Below are 16,429 nucleotides of genomic sequence, written 5' to 3' on the forward strand. Positions count from 1 at the left end.
GGGTGAGTGAGACGCTCCCCAAGGCTCTCTGTCCAAGTTGTCTGGAAAGCCATAATAAAAAGCGTCTGGTTTTATCAGAGAGCTGGTTCTCTGACCCCTCTATTTGACACCTATCATCATCCTTGGGAGCTCTATCTTTAAGCCAAAATAACTATTATTTACTTGCTATGCTTCCTTAAATAGATCTTTAAAACCTAAATATATGTAATAAGAAGGAATTTCTTAAAATTTCTTTGCGGGGGGGGGGGGGGGGGAGGGAGGGAGTGGATTGGGGTTGGGAAGGGAGAGATTTGGAAGCAAACTGGCAACTCAGGTATGTGCCCCTAACCAGGAATTGAACCTGAGACCCTTCCATGTGCGGGCCACTGAGCTGTACCGGCCAGGGCTTTTTGATGGTGTCATGAGCCAAGGAATTTTTATATCATCACTGTAACTTGGCAGAAACAGGCAGTAACAGTTAATAATCACTAAGATATTGTATTTAGATGGCAGTCACTGAGCGCCAGATGCTGTTTCAAGCATGCCCTGTATCTCATTTAGTCCTCAAAAGACGATGATCTGTGTCCTAGTACTATCCCATTGTACAGGGAGTGGGACACAGAGAGGGTGGGCGACTTTCCTGATCTCACACAGCCAATAAGTGGTACCAGCAGGCTTTAGTCATCAGAGTTCTCAAGAGCTGTTAAAAAACTGGAGTTTACTGCAGTATCCCCCCCCACACACACACACACATACACACACTTATTGCTAGGTATTAGCTCAAGGGAACACACCAGTGCACACAGCTGCCTCCTCTGGTCCCCTGCCAGCCTGCCCTCTGGGCAGCAAGACCCAGGGGACAGTCCTGGGCTCCTCACTTCACAGGGCTAGCGGGATTGGTTTATTTTTCCGGACTTTACTCTCATTCCCTCACACCCAGGAGTCTTCAGCAAGTTTTTGTTTGTGTTTGTATTGATTTCTGAGAGGAAGGGAGAGGGAGAGAGAGATAGAAACATCAATGATGAGAAAAAAAATCATTGATTGGCTGCCTCCTGCACACCCCCGACCTGGGACCAAGCCCGAAACCTGCCGGGACCAGAATGGAACCGTGACTCCGGCTTCACAGGTGGACGCTCAACCACTGAGCCTCCCCCGCTGGGCCTCAGCAAGTGCTGAGAGCTCGCTGGAGTCTGGAGCAGTTGTGGAGGCACAGGGGTCCTCCTGCCCCTGGGGATGTGAACCGAGACCTTCACCCCTCCTGCCTCAGTCCAGCTGGGACCTGCATGAGCCAGAACTCAGGTAGGACCTGGAGACACCTGAGGAAAGCCGCCTACAGGGTGGCCTGGGGGAAGGAAGGGACTGATCCTGGGAAGCAGGACTCCTGGGGAGTCCCGGACATCCCTGGCTTGTACAGCAAAAGGAGAAGGGGCGACAGGGCTCCCTCCACCTAGGCTCCACCCTCCCGTGGACAGCGATTATGTGTCTATGTGGTGGGCGGGGTGGGGGGAAGGGGAAGGCATGGAGACTGGACGAGGCCGGCCGACCTGCCCTTGCCCACCTCTGCGGTCCTCCGGGCCAGCGCCGCGCTCCCGGTGGCCCCGCGAGCCGCGCGAGAAAGCCCTCGCACCCCCGTGCCGCGCGCTTTGGTATGGGCCGCGGGGCAGCCGGGGCGGGTCCAGGGCCGGCGCCGCCGCCCCGCGGGACACCCGGACTGCAGCGCTGGCACAGGATGGGGAGGCGCTGCTGGCGGCGGCGCGCCCTGGCGGCCGCGTGTCTGAGCGCTGCGCTGCTGCTCCTGGGCGCCGCGACCCGCGCCCTACTCCCGGGTGAGTGCCAGCTGGGCCGGGGGCAGTGGCCAGTCCCTCGCCGGGGTAGGGGCACCTGCTCTCTGTCTGCTCCTGGGCTAGGGGCTAGGGGCGAGTGGGCCCAGAAAGGTTCTAGATGCCCCGCCTGTGCCCCAGCTCCCCGCAAGGTGTTCCTCCCTTGGAGAAGTGGTCTCCAAGCGCCCGGGATGGGACCGCTAGGGCCTGCCAGCCTGTGCCTAGCGACCCGGGTCAGTGGCGGGTGGGGGGCTGCGTTTGGCCCACCTGGGAAGGCAGCTTCCTTTACTTGCCCCACCCCCTTAGCGCCTGGCGTGGGAGGGAGTTTGATGCCCCTCCATCCCCAGCTGGTTCCTCTGTGTGACTGGCGGGGTGCTGCCTGGGGTGCCCTGCTCCACCTGAAGTTCACACTGACAAGGACTTGGGGCTCCTCTGCATCTACCTCATGGTCTGGTTGGTGGAAATGAGGCAGCCAGCCGGGACCCCGCAGTGTGGAGTCCCTGCTCCAGGCCGGTTTGTGCCAGACTTCACTTGTATGAACTCCTCAAACCCTCTCGCCGACCCATTCACAGGACCAACATGCCAGAGAAGTGAGTGGAGGGATGGGTGTGGATGGCTGACTTGCGGGCGGCACAGTCTGTCCTGGGCTTGAGGGGCCCAGCCATTGGCTTGTTCTCCTGACCTCTGGCTCTGTTTGCCTTTCCTGACGTGAGTGTGAGTGTGTGAATGTGTGTGTGTGTGTGGGGGGGGGGGTGGATTGTGAAAATCCTTGGAGTCCCCTTTTGGAACCTCTCAGACAGGGTCTCCACACCCCAGGGTGGGCAGGGGCCGCTGGGCAGTGGGGTTAGGGTGGCCTAAGTGATGAGGCTGAGGAGACTGTTCGGGGGGCAGCACTTACCCATGGGGGACCCCGGCTAGGTCTAGGTTAGTATAGGATAGGTCATCCACAGTCTTATCTGCTGGGCGACCTATTCCCCCCCTCTCAGGGCTTCAGGGCTCCCCTCTGTAATGCAGTGCCCAAGTTCTTCCTACCCGGCTTCTGCTGAGGGGAATGAGGGCACACAGGAAGTGCCTGGCCTCGGGCCTCCTTACCATGGCCCTGTCATGGTTCGGCCTGGCATGTGCGCCTTCCCTCCCGAGGTGAGGGGCTTCTTCCCCCCACCCCCACTCCCTGCCACCCTCACCCTTCCCTGACTGCCTCTGGACTGGAGGCCAGGGTTTGGAGAGGCCTCCTCAGTGCTCACCAGCTCACCCTGCCACTCACACCATTCCCTCTGTGGCTGGACACCGCTGTCCAGACCTGGACCCCTCCACAAGCCACGGCTGGGAGCTGCAGTCCTGTACACCAAAATGGTTGCGGGTTTGATTCCCGGTCAGGGCACAGCCCTAGGTTTCGGGTTCGATCCCCAGTTGGGGCTCATAGGGGAGTCAGATGGATGTTTCTCTCTCACATCGATCTTTCTCTCTCGTTCTCTCTCTCTCTAAAAATCAATGAACATATCTTCAGGTGAGAATTTAAAAAAAAAAAAAAAAAAGGAGAGACTGAAATATCCTGATGTGGGTGAGACATTTGAGTTGAGATCTGAACAAGCAGTATCTCCCCTAAAACGTTCCCAGGTCGAAGGAAAAGTTAGTGCAAAGGTGGGGATGCACCTGCTGTGTTCAGTGTGGCTGCAGCGGAGGAGAGAGCTGGGGAGGGTGGGAGACGCGCCTGGAGGGCCTTGGGAAGGAATGGAATGTACTGATAGCCATGGGAAGCCACGTAGGTTTTAAGATCACCAAGATGGAGCAAGAAGAAATAGGAAGCCAGTTGAAGAGACCGGTGATTTTCCTGAGCAGAGTGGACGGGGCTTGCCCTGGGCTGATCCTGTGCAGGAAGCAGAAATGGGGGCTTCCTGATGGTTCTGGAGACAGAGCTGATGGGACTGGTACCCAAGAATGGTCTGATCAGATAGGTTTCTATTCCATGTGGTTTGTGGAGTTCAGTGTGCAGTCTGAATTTTAAATTGGAGTGGAGAGATCACTATTTCTCTCTCTCTCAAAAAAAAGCAGAATTGCTTTTTACTTATGAAGGGTTTGTCAACGTGTTCATTGCTTAGCCTGATCACCAGAGGGAATGTCCCTGACCCAGGGGCACATAGGTCACCCCAGAAGGCCTAAGTCATCAGGGGTGTGAATGGGTTAGGGGAGACTCCCAGCGAGGCCTGTGGCTCCTGCTTATCTGATCTTGCAACACTAGCCCAGCTAGAACTTATTAACCAGAAACCTTGTGTCATAATCTATGCTTACCAGACTGGGATCACCATTGTTTCCCCAAAATGGTGAAGCCTCAAGTCCCCCATGCAACAACTTGCCCCCAGCCCCCCCCACCCCCCCATGAAGCGGGGGACTGAGGCTTTTCCTTGGGGGTGAGCGTGCATGGACAATTTGTCTGGTTTCTTGGTGTGGCATTTCAGCCACCAGCCTGTGGATGCTGTGAATCGAGTTTTGTGCAGGGTGGAGTGGGTGCCTGAGGGCAGGATGGCGTGGCTTGCGTTAAGGTCACACATATGCTGTGGCCTGGGGTAAAATCCTGTTTCTGGCCCTTACTTGCTGTGAGGCCTTAGGCTTGTTTCGTTGCCTCTCTGATCCTATTTCCCCATCTGTCAGGTGGGGATATAATAGTTGCCACCCAATAGGAGAAAGCTTCAATGTTCACAAATCGCTGAGCACAGCGCATGGTGCCGGCCGGATTTCCGGAATTCTCCCAGGCTCTGTCTCTGTCGTTGTGTGTAGTTTCTTCTCTCTCCATCTCTGTCCTTGGCACCCAGTTCCTCTTTCTCTCCTCCCTCCTATTGCCCTCTCCCTCTTCTCTCCATAACCTCCTGCTATTTTTGTTTCCTTTTTTCAAAGCAGAACCCCGTGTGGTTTGCCTGTGGTTGCTCTGGATGGCAGAGTTCTTTGGCTTAGGTCCAGGACCCTCCCTGACCACGAGACTGGGGCCTGCCCACCTAGCTCTCCCTGGCCTGTCTGCTCCACAGTGCCCTGGGCAGGGGCCCTGGGACATGGAGCCCAGTGGAAGTGCTGGGAGGAAATAAATAGGTGTGTGGGGGGAAGGGGGGTTGGGTGAGGGCAGTGGAGGTTGGGGGAGGCTTCAGGGTGGCCCTGTTTGAGGCTGGTCCCTACGCTAGACCCCCAGCCTCTAGCTGTCCAGAGTCAGGGGCTGGACCCTGGGATCTTCAAGCATTCCCCTCTGAGCCCCTGCCTAGACCCATCTGTTCCCCCCTCCATGGCCAGCCTGCCCTCCTGGTGGACCTGGGTTCCTCTGATCTGTGTGGTGGGCCCGCGTGGGGATGGCCCAGCCCTGTAATCACTGGCCACAGCTACTCTGGGCCTCTCTCTGGTGCCCACTTCCTCTTGCACTCCACCCACTGGCCACCGGAGTCTGGTATGGGACCCACACTCCTGCAGGCTGTGGTCTGCCTAGGAAATGACAGGTCTTTCTCAAGGGCTAGTGTTTCTGGAATGTTCTGAGTTAAGGGGCCGTAGAATAAGACAGGCCTAGGTTTCTTCTCTGTTACGTGGAGTTCCTCTTCCCACAACCCCTGGTGGGCACCAATTCTTCCTCAGTCCCAGCTGTGGTCCCAAGAGGAGCTGGTCACTGGGTGACCTCGTGCCAGAGGTAACACCTCTCTGAGCCTCCACTTTACCATCTGCAAAATGGTAAGAAAGGTGAACCATAACCTCCTGGTTCATAGGCAAAGCTCAGTCACGGAGCCATACCAGCTGGGCTGTACCACAGCTTTTTTATTCACTCATTTACTAATGGACACTTGGGCTGTTTACAGACCGTAGCTATCCTAAATAATAAAAGCCTAATATGCTAAGTGTCCCGTTGTCCAGTCGGCCGTTCAACCAATCAAAGTGTAATATGCTAATGAAATGCTAAGGCAGCTCAACAGCTCGCTATGATGTGCACTGACCACCAGGGGGCAGATGCTCCAACTGGTAGGTTAGCTTGCTGCTGGGGTCCAAATGATTGGGACTGAGTGAGACAGGTCAGACACGCCCTGGAACCCTCCTGCGGTCCCTCCCCAGCTGGCCAACCTCCCGCATCCTTCCCCAGCCCTGATCATGCACCGGTGGGGTCCCTCGGCCTGGCCTGTGCCCTCTTGCAATCTGGGACCCCTTGGGGGATGTTGGAGAGACGGTTTCACCCAATCCCACAGGCCAGGCGGAAGGACCCCACTGGTGCATGAATTCATGCACCAGCCTCTAGTTGTAAATAATTCTGCTATGAACATAGGAGTGCATATATTCTTTCTGATTGGTTGGTGTTTGGGGATTCTTAGGATATACCAGTATTCCTAGAAGTGGGATTACTGGGTCAAATGGCAGTTCCATTTTTAATTTTTTGAGGAAACTCCATATTAATTTCTACAGTAGCTGTACCAGTCTGCACTCCCACCAACAGCACACTGGGGTTCCCTTTTCTCCACATCCTGACCAGCACTTGTTATTTATTTATTGATGATAGCCATTCCGGCAGGTATGAGGTGATACCTCATTGTAGTTTTAATTTACATCTCTCTGATGATTAGTGATGTTGAGCATTTTTTTTTTTTGTATGTTTACTGGCCATCTGTATGTCCTCTTTGGAGGAGTGTCTGTTTTTTTCTTTAAGTTTACTTTTTATTGTTGACAGTATGACAGATGTCCCCTATTTCCCCCACTTCCTCTTATCCACCCAGCCCCCACCTCCCTCCAGGCCTTTACCACACTATTGTCCGTGTCCACTGGACATGCTTTGGTTAATCTCTTCCCATCCCCCACACCTTCTTTCCCTCTAAGATCTCTCAGTCTGTTTCATACATCCATTTCTCTGAACATTTTTAAAATATATTTTTATTGATTTCAGAGAGAAATGAAGAGGGAGAGAGAGAGAGAAGCATCAATGGTGAGAGAGACTCATTGACCCGCTGCCTCCTGCATGTCCCACACTGGGGATTGAGCCCACAAACCAAGGCATGTGCCCTGACCGGGAATCGAACCCTGACCTCCTGGTTCATAGGTCAACGTTCAACCACTATGCCACAAGGGCCAGGCACGTCTCTGACCTTAATGAGCCTCTGGGTGTAGTCAGAGCTGAACTCCACAAGGCTGGGCGAGAGGCATTCCAAAGGGTGGGGCTATTGCTTCCCCCCAGGCTAATGCTGCATGAATGGGAAAGGTCTGCCTGAGAAAGATGGCTTTTGCAGTATGGGGGAATAACTCAGTACAGGGATCCAGGTAGCTGTCCTCTCAGCTCTCTCCCCAGAGCCACCAAGCCTGAACTCTCCTCAAACAGCTCGAGTCCACTCTGCCCTCCCTCTGCCAGAGCCCACGGTGAGTGGCTGCAAATGAAATAGTGTGCATTGGCCCTTTAAGAAGGTGCCTGCGCTTCTAGCTTCCTTATAGATAACTGCTTTTCTCTTGCAGCTTTTAAGATCCTCTTTGTCTTAACTTTGGCATTTCCATTATGATGTGTCTTGATGTCAGCCTCTTTGGATTCATATTATTTGAGATCCTCTGTGCTTCCTGCATCTGTACGTATATTTCTTTCAGTTATTATTTATTCAAATAGGTCTTCAATATTTGTTCTCTCTCTTCTCCTTCTGCTACCCCTATGATTAAATATTATTACACTTGATGTTGCCCCAGAAGTCCCTTAAACTATCCTCATTTTAAAAATTCATTTTTCTTTTGCTGTTCTGATTGGGTGTTTTCTGCTACCTTACCTTTCAAATTGCTGATTTGGTACTCTGCTTCATCTAATCTGCTGTTGTTCTTTCTAATGTCAGTTATTGTTTTCATTTCTGACTGGTTCATTTTAGTGTTTTGTCTATCTCCATTTTTATGTTTCCTTTTTGTTGAAGCTCTCACTGAGATCATTGAGCATCCTTATAACCAGTGTTTTCAACTCTGCCTCTGGTATATTGGTTGTCTCCATTTTGTTTAGTTATTTTTCTGGAGTTTTGTTCTGTTCTTTCATTTAGGACATATTTCTTTGTCTCTTCATTATGACTGCTTCCCTATGTTTGTTTCTATGTATTAGGTAGATCTGCTACATCTCCTGGTCTTTTTTATTTTTAATTCTTTATTGTTGAAAGTATTACATATGTCCCCCTTTTCCCCCCCATTGACCCCTTCCAGCCCCCCCACTCCAGGCCTTCAGCACCCTATTGTCTATGCCCTTGGGTTATGCATATATGCTTACAAGGTCTTTGATTGATGACCTCCCACCCACCCTTCCCTGCCTTCCCTCCGAGATTCCACACTCTGTTCCATGCTCCATGTGTCTGGATCTACTTCCTTCATTAGTTTATTTTGTTACTTGGATTCCACATATGAGTGCGATCATGTGATACTTGTCTTTCTCTGACTGGCTTATTTCACTTAGCATGATACTCTCCAGCTCCCTCCATGCTGTCTCAAAGGGCAAGAGATTCTTCTTTTTTACTGCTGCATAGTATTCCATGGTAAACATACCACAGCTTTTTTATCCACTCATCTACTGGGCTGTTTCCAGATCTTAGCTATTGTAAATTGTGCTGCTATGAACATAGGAGTGCATACATTCTTTCTGATTGGTGCTTCAATTTTCTTAGGATATATTCCTAGAAGTGGATCACTGGGTCAAATGGCAGTTCCATATTTAATTTTTTGAGGAAACTCCATACATCTCCCGTCTTGGTGGAGTGGCCTTATATAGTAGGTGTCCTGTGGGGCCGAGAGGTGCAATCTTTCTGGTCATCTGAGCCAGGTGCTCCAGTTGTGTCCCTGTGTGAGTTGTGTGTGCCTTCCTGTTGGAGTTGAGCCTGGATTGCTGTTGGCATGTCAGTGGGAGGGATTGACCCTCAGGCTGACTGGCTGTAAGGACTGGCCTTCATTACAGTTGAGCGGTTGTATGGGGTTTGACTTCATGGAGCAGGATTCGCTTTCGTGGGGCTCTGGGGCCTGCCGAGTTGCTCTTTGAGTGTGCGGGAGGGAATCCCGCACATGCCCAGATCAGCTGCTGCCGATGCCTTGATGCTGGGCCACCTGCTAGGAGGTACAAAATAATCTTCGGTTGGGGCTGCTTAGCAAGAGGTACAGGGCATGTCAAGAACAGCCACTGCTGTTTCAGGTTTGTGGCCCTTTGAGAAAGTTTAGGAAAGTGCATAGGCCAAGGCCAGCAGCTAGTGAAGAACAGCAGCTAAAAGAGGCAGATGCCCAAGTTGGGTGGGGTGGGATCCTGGGATCACCAAGTGGGGTGAGTGGTGTTAGGCAGGTTGTTGGAAACTCAGACGTGACACCGGCCTGGTCCTGTAGACTGGTGGAGCAGGGGGCTAGGGCTCAACAAAGGGAAAACAGCGCCTGCCAGCACTTGCCAGCTGCGGGGGTGGGAGGAGGGCTCAACAAATTAACAATGGCACCTGCCCATTGAGCTGCCCCTCCAGCCTTCACCCTGAATCTGGACAAGTCAGTTCTTTCCCTGTGTCCCTGGTGCTTTTCTAGCTGTTGCCCCTTCGCTGGAGCTTAGGGCCATGTTTGTGAGTGAGTCTGTGCTCGGGCCTTTTAGGAGGACACTGGGGTCTACAGCAGCCCTCTACCCAGACAGAGGCCTGCTGATTTTCACAGCCAGATGTTGTGGGCTGGGCAGCCTGATGGGGGGCTAGGACCCCCTTGCTCCTCACTGGGGACCTCACAGCCGAGATATCCCTCCCGAGTATTAACTTCCACACATGGTGGTGGGACCAGCCCATTGCAGGTCTCTGCCCCTCCTTCCAGTCTCAACGTGGCTTCCTTTTAAAAATTACTAACTCAATCTTTTCACTTGTTATAAGTCTGTTGAGGTTTTTGTATTTCTTCTTGAGTCAATTTTAGGAATTTGTGCCTTCTAGGAATTTTCTGTTTCATTTAGGTTATATAATTTACTCTTGCATAGTTGTTCATATTATACTCTAATAATCCTTTCCTATTTCGATAAGGTCTAGTACTAATGTCACCTCTTCCATTCCTGCTCTTAGTAATTTGAGTCTTTATTTTTTCCTTCTTGGTCAATCTAGTTAAAGATTTGCAATTTTGGTGATGTTGTAAAGATTGTGTTATACTTTATTATTGTATTAATAAATATAATCATATTTAAGAAAAATATGATCCAGAAGGTCTTGAACCTTTCCTCACCTATATTGATTATAGTACTAAAAATATATCCATATTAATTAAATATGTTTAAGAAGATAGTCCTTAAGACACATTTTGAGTCAAGAATTAACTTAGCAAGCTGAGTTTATGGTAGTTTTAGGAAGATTGAAAAATCTGGCACTGAGACAGAAAGATAGTATCTGTCCTCAGGGGCATCCATTCTGGGAGACAGCTAAAGCTGTGTTTACCATGAAGAAGCATGCACACTGCTCGGGGAATTACAGGTTGCTGGAGGAATTCACAGTAGATTAGTGGAGAGCCTGCAGTCTGGCTGTGCCACTCCACTACTGCCCATCCCTCTCTGGACAGACAGGTAGCTTCTTGAGTCCCTGAGGGCTCCTCGGTCATGGGGCTGGCTAGGGCAGGGCATGAGATGAGGGCAGATTCAGGTGGGTGAGGTTGAGTGGTCAGGCCTTTCCCAGAGGGCTATGGGCTGGGTACCATCTTTCCTCTCATCTCTTCCTGTCTGGTATCCTCCAACTCTAGAGGGCAGGGCACAGGACTAGGAGTGACACCAAGCAACCTGCCTGTTGGATTAGGAGCCCTGTAAGTGCTTCCCCACACTTCCCCAACCTCCCTCCCCATCCCAAGGCAGGTGGGACAGGAGGGAAACTGAGTCTCAGAGATGGGTTAGTTGTGCCGTAGGTGAGTTGACCAAGCATCAAAGCCATTTCTTCTGATGCAGCAATGACACCTCTCTCTTTACGCTCCACAGAATCTGGAAACAAGGCCCTGGGCTCTGGCTGGCTTGGTGGGAAGAAGAGGAGTCCCCTGCAGATGCTCTATGACCTGGACCAGGTAAGTGGACAGACTCCCATTCTGGGACCCCTCCCTCTGCCTCCAGACATGGGAACCTGAGAGCCTCAATGTAAACCTACAGCAAGCATGTCAAACTCATGGGCCACTTGTGGCCCACAACGAATATTTTTGTGGCCCAGCCAATATAACGGTAGGTAAGAAACTTTTTAATAAAAATTTCATAACTTAATTTTTACAATATCCTGTTACACACAATCTATATATATAAAAGGCTTATATGCAAATTGTCCACTTGGGAGTTTGGCCGGGAGAGCGGGAGTTTGATCGCTCACTATGATGTGTGCTGACCACCAGGGGGCGGCGCGGAACATGTCTGGTGACTAGTGGCGGTGGGGCACTGAGGGAAGGAGGAGGTGGGGAGGCGGGGAGGCCAGGCCTAGGGACCCTACCCTGCACGAATTTCGTGCACCAGGCCTCTAGTTATTAATAACGAACTACGTTTGCTAATGACTGATTACTATAATCATGTTGCATTCATTTCCCTTATGTGCCTTATGCGCAGGCGCACCATTTCCACTAATACTAGCAGCGAATATTTTAGCAGCCAACTGCCCTGTCATTAGTCTTGTACTGACTTGTTTGGTGTGTGCAACAGGAAATATTTAGCTTTCAGACAAGAAAATAGGTTTATATGCGTTACACTTATTAATTTATGCAGTTGTCCAGTGTCTGATAAGTTAATGTTCAGGAAATAATATTAATTTTTATTAAAATGTTCTATCATTTTATGTTAACAATTACTCATTTATTTCAGCCCTTTGTATTCAGCATGTCTCTATCGAAATAAATCTACATTTCTATGAAAATTGAAGCTTTTATTTTTTTTTGCGGCTCACATATACTTAAACCTTGTTTATTTGGCCTGTGTTAGCCTTTGAGTTTGACATGCTTGACCTACAGTCATGGGACTGGAACCCACATTGGGCAGAGAGAGGCATCCTCTGCAAATCCAGGCTCTGGGAATGTGACGAGGGCAAGTCTTGGGGGCAAGCTGAGAGAGCTGGTGTCCCCACCTACCCACTACTGTCCATCACCTACTCAAAAATACACTGGGCCCACTCTGTGCCAGGCACTGTTGTATGTGCTGTGGGTATGAAAGAGAGTGAAACAGACACTGAGTCTTCCCTCGGGGAGTTGACAGCCCAGTGGGGAGACAATAATTAAGTGAAACCCCAATCAGCTGCAATAGGGAAACACGAAGGAGCCCCTGCCTCACCTCTTCTCAGGCAATGGACCAGAGGGCTTGCTGGTCCATGAACCTCACTTCTGTTGTTGGCCCCACTAGGACCACACACACACGGTTGTACCCCACTGAGAGTCACACCCCCTGCCTCACACCCAAACAGCCACACTCGGGGCACCCATTCAGGTAGCAGGTGTTGAGCACCTACTGCATGAAGACTGTGCTCAGGAAGCTATGGATCCTGCCGCAACCAGGTAGGCTGGTTCCCTGCCCTTGTGCTGCTGACAGTCTAATGGGGGGAAAGATGATCTGATCACCGCCTCCACTAACCTGTGACTGATTTGTGTCTAAAGGGGAAGCACCAGGCACGTGGAGAGCTCTACCAGGAGGGTCCTAGTTTCGATGGGGGAGAGGGACCCTGTATGAGAACATTTTCATCACTCCAAAAAAACATCTAGTACCCATTAGCAGTCACTCCCCATTTTCTCCACCCCCAGCCCCTGACAACCACCAATTTACTTTCTCTATGAATCTATTCTAGACACTTTAAAAATATATTTTATTGATTTTTTTACAGAGAGGAAGGGAGAGGGATAGAGAGTTAGAAACATCGATGGGAGAGAAACATGGATCAGCTGCCTCCTGCACACCCCCCACTGGGGATGTGCCTGCAACCAAGGTACATGCCCTTGACTGGAACTGAACCTTGGACCTTTCAGTCTGCAGGCCGACACTCTATCCCAGCCGTGGGCAAACTACAGCCCGTTTGAAATGAATAAAACTAAAAAAAAAAAAAAAAGACCGTACCCTTTTATGTAATGATGTTTACTTTGAATTTATATTAGTTCACACAAACACTCCATCCATGCTTTTGTTCCGGCCCTCCGGTCCAGTGTAAGAACCCATTGTGGCCCTCGAGTCAAAAAGTTTGCCCACCCCTGCAAACCACTGAACCAAACCAGTCAGGGCTCTAGACCAGGGGTCCTCAAACTTTTTAAATAGGGGGCCAGTTCACTGACCCTCAGACCGTTGGCTTAGATTACAAAGTACCATTATTTTTCCTGTGTCTGTCTTCCGCTGCCTGCCTCCCTTGGCAGATTTGGTTTTGCCTCAAAAAGAAATTGATTCGGGGTCTGCAAACTGGCGGACTTCTGCATTTGCTCTGTGAGACATAGCTCTGTCCGGGTGCCGCCTGGTACGAGATCCTGATGCCACCCCACCTCCGTGGCAGCATCTCTCATCCCCTGGAGACCCCGTTCAGCACACAGCACCCTCCATGCTCCCCTGCAGCTCCGACCCGCTGAGCCCGGGCCCAGCCTGTCACTAGTCCCCCAGGTCCTGCCTGTAGCCCCAGGGTGCTCAAGTCAGTCTGGGAGGGGCCGGTGGGTTGACCCCTTAGACAGAGGGGTACAGACCAAAGCTATCGTTCTTTTCTTTTTTCCATATCACATCATGAGTTTTTTGTTATTTTTCTTTTTTTTTAAATTGTTTTATTGCTTAAAGTATTACAAAGAGTATTACATATATCTCCTTTTTTCCCCGCCCTTGACAATCCCCTGGCCTCCCCTACCCCCCTATTTTTCTTATTAAAAATGTTAATGTTGACATTATTGCAGGTGTCCCCCTGCAAAAGGGGGGGGCCTTTGCCCACCTCCACCCATCCTCTCCTCCCCTCCCTTGGCCTTCATCGAAGTATTGTCTGTGTCCATGGGGTCTGCATATGTGTTCTTTAGCTAATCCCTTCATCTTCTTTATCCAGTCACCCCTCCTCAAAACATTAAAGATGGGCCGAAACCGGTTTGGTTCAGTGGATAGGGTGTCAGCCTGCGGACTGAAAGGTTCCAGGTTCGATTCCGGTCAAGGGCATGTACCTAGGTTGCGGGCACACCCCCAGTAGGAGATGTGCAGGAGGCAGCTGGTCGATGTTTCTCTCTCATCGATGTTTCTAACTCTCTATCTCTCTCCCTTCCTCTCTGTAAAAAATCAATAAAATATATTTAAAAAAAATTAAAGATGGAACTGCCTTTTACTTGATCCTAAATATTCTGGGAATATAGCCTAAGAATTCCAAAACACCAATCAGAAAGAATATATGCTCCCACTATGCTCATAGCAGCATTATTTACAATAGCTAAGATCTGAAAACAGCCCAAGTGCCCACCAGCAGATGAGTGGATAAACAAAAAAAGCTATGGTACATCTACACAATGGAATACTACAGGGCTGTAAAAAGCTACCATTGTTATACACTATGCTACTTCTAGTAATTCAATTTGCTCCCATGGTGAGGCTTCTGAAGCCATACTTCCTTATCAGTCTTACCCTGACCACATTCGTTACCAGGACCTCCTCAGTCCTGCGTGTCCAACAACTGACTCATCACTTCGTTCTACATGCCTCTGCAAGGTTAGATTCGGTTCCCCCAATCCAGGTCCAGGACCAATGCCCAGGCCCCCCAACTCATACAGTGATCGGTGGCAGCGCTGGGTTTCCAGTCCAGGCCCCCATCCTGCTGCCCGGCCCTGGCTCACACGGGTCACTGGGCGTCACCGGGCAGCTGCCCTGACACCGACCCCTGTCCTCCACAGGGTTCGAGCTCGGCCCTGGCGGAGGTGCACCGGCAGCGGCGCAATCTGCTGCGCCGGGCCTGCAGCCGCCACACCCGCCGGCAGCGCCTGCTGCAGCCCGAGGACCTGCGGCACGTGCTGGTGGACGACGCCCACGGCCTGCTCTACTGCTACGTCCCCAAGGTGGCCTGCACCAACTGGAAGCGCGTGCTGCTGGCGCTGCGCAGCCCGGGGGGCGCCGACCCGCAGGCCATCCCCGCGCACCAGGCGCACGCGCCCGGCCGCCTGCCCTCTCTGGCCGACTTCAGCCCCGCCGAGATCAACCGGCGCCTGCGCGCCTACCTGACCTTCCTCTTCGTGCGCGAGCCCTTCGAGCGCCTGGCGTCGGCCTACCGCAACAAGTTCGCGCGGCCCTACAGCGCCGCCTTCCAGCGGCTCTACGGCACGCGCATTGTGCGGCGCCTGCGCCCGCGCCCGCACCCCGACGCGCTGGCCCGCGGCCACGACGTGCGCTTCGCCGAGTTCCTGGCCTACCTGCTGGACCCGCGCACGCGCCGCGACGAGCCCTTCAATGAGCACTGGGAGCGCGCCCACGCGCTCTGCCACCCGTGCCGCCTGCGCTACGACGTGGTGGGCAAGTTCGAGACCCTGGCGGAGGACGCGGCCTTCGTGCTGAGCCTGGTGGGCGCGCCAGGCCTGCGCTTCCCCGCGCCGCCGCCCCGGGCCAAGGCAGCCACGGCCCAGGACCAGGCCAGGCGCCTCTTTCAGGACATCAGCCCGTTCTATCAGCGGCGCCTCTTTGACCTCTACAAGATGGACTTCCTGCTCTTCAACTACTCCGCCCCCTCCTACCTGCGGCTGCACTAGCCTGCAGTGCTCCCCACGGGGCCTGGTGCACTGCAGAGGCTCTGAGGCCGGGGATGGGGGCCCGAGAAAGGGAGTTTTTGACAACCACTGCACTGGGCCGACATCACACTGGGCCGGTTTGGGGTGCAGCCCACCTCAGCTGCTGTACAACTCTGTGCCTGTCCCCTGTCGTGCCTGTCGCTTGATGTTGCTTCAGTTAGTAACTGCTCTAGCTGGCGTGGGTGAGAGGATTGGATAATAGCGTTTTAAGTTGCAAAGAGGCCGTTTTTGTCAGCTCTGTCCCTGACCCTGTTCATAGTGTAACAGAGCAGAACGCTGGCTCAAGGCAGCCTGTGCCATCCTAATTCCCTCCCCACTTCGCCTGCTCTGGCAAGGACCGCCCTGGCCAAGGAGAGAAGCCCTCCCCTGCAGGACTCAGGCTGGGCCCATCCTTGTCCACGGGCATGGCACAGGAGTCAGCTGTGAGCCGCCTTCACTCTGCCTGTCACAGAGCAGGGCCACCTTTCCTGTTGCTGGCCCTGCCCTGGCCCCACCCTTGGTCTTAGTCTGGCCAGATGCTAGGTTGCCTCTCTGTGCCCACAGAGTCCAGGGTGCAATATGATGGCAGGTTTTATAGGACTTTGGTGATCTGGGGAGTTCATGTTATTGAAATAAATGAGTTTTGTTACTTTCTGACAGTTTAGAGTTTCTCCACTTCATTTTGCCATTTACTCTGCGTTGTGGGGCTGTCTGATCTTGGAATCTCACTGAGTCTCTGAGCCTCAGTTTCCACTGCTGCCAAATGGCCTTAGAATGCCAGGTGGTTATGAATGAGAGATGGAGAGCCTGGCTTACCTTCATAGCAGCACACAGCGTGAGGGACTACATGGGGAGTAGGGTATGGAGGGAGGGCATCGTGTGGAGGGATCCTAAATTGTAGGGTTGGAGAAAACAGTCACAACTTGGGAGAAATGTGATCTTTGCCTGGGCCAAAGATTAAAGCCCAAACC

General features: G+C 52.0%; 1 protein-coding gene across 6 annotated transcripts; it reads left to right on the forward strand.

Annotated features, from left to right (window-relative positions):
• Window positions 1-1,099: 1,099 nt before the first annotated feature.
• Window positions 1,100-16,117, forward strand: CHST13 (carbohydrate sulfotransferase 13). 6 transcript variants are annotated; one of them, XM_059706756.1, is made up of 4 exons: window positions 2,251-2,389; window positions 7,084-7,163; window positions 10,720-10,802; window positions 14,595-16,117. In XM_059706756.1, exons 1-4 carry the CDS (start codon window positions 2,379-2,381, stop codon window positions 15,438-15,440), a joined length of 1,020 nt encoding a protein of 339 aa, XP_059562739.1. In that variant the 5' UTR covers window positions 2,251-2,378; the 3' UTR covers window positions 15,441-16,117. The 6 variants fall into 6 exon arrangements, with proteins under 6 accessions (XP_059562741.1, XP_059562736.1, XP_059562737.1 ...); XM_059706755.1 differs by having other exon boundaries at window positions 2,254-2,389; window positions 7,060-7,163; XM_059706757.1 differs by having other exon boundaries at window positions 2,259-2,389; window positions 7,126-7,163.
• The last annotated feature ends 312 nt before the right edge of the window (window positions 16,118-16,429 follow it).

Source organism: Myotis daubentonii, chromosome 8, assembly GCF_963259705.1.
Source record: "Myotis daubentonii chromosome 8, mMyoDau2.1, whole genome shotgun sequence".
Taxonomy (NCBI): Eukaryota; Metazoa; Chordata; class Mammalia; order Chiroptera; family Vespertilionidae; genus Myotis; species Myotis daubentonii.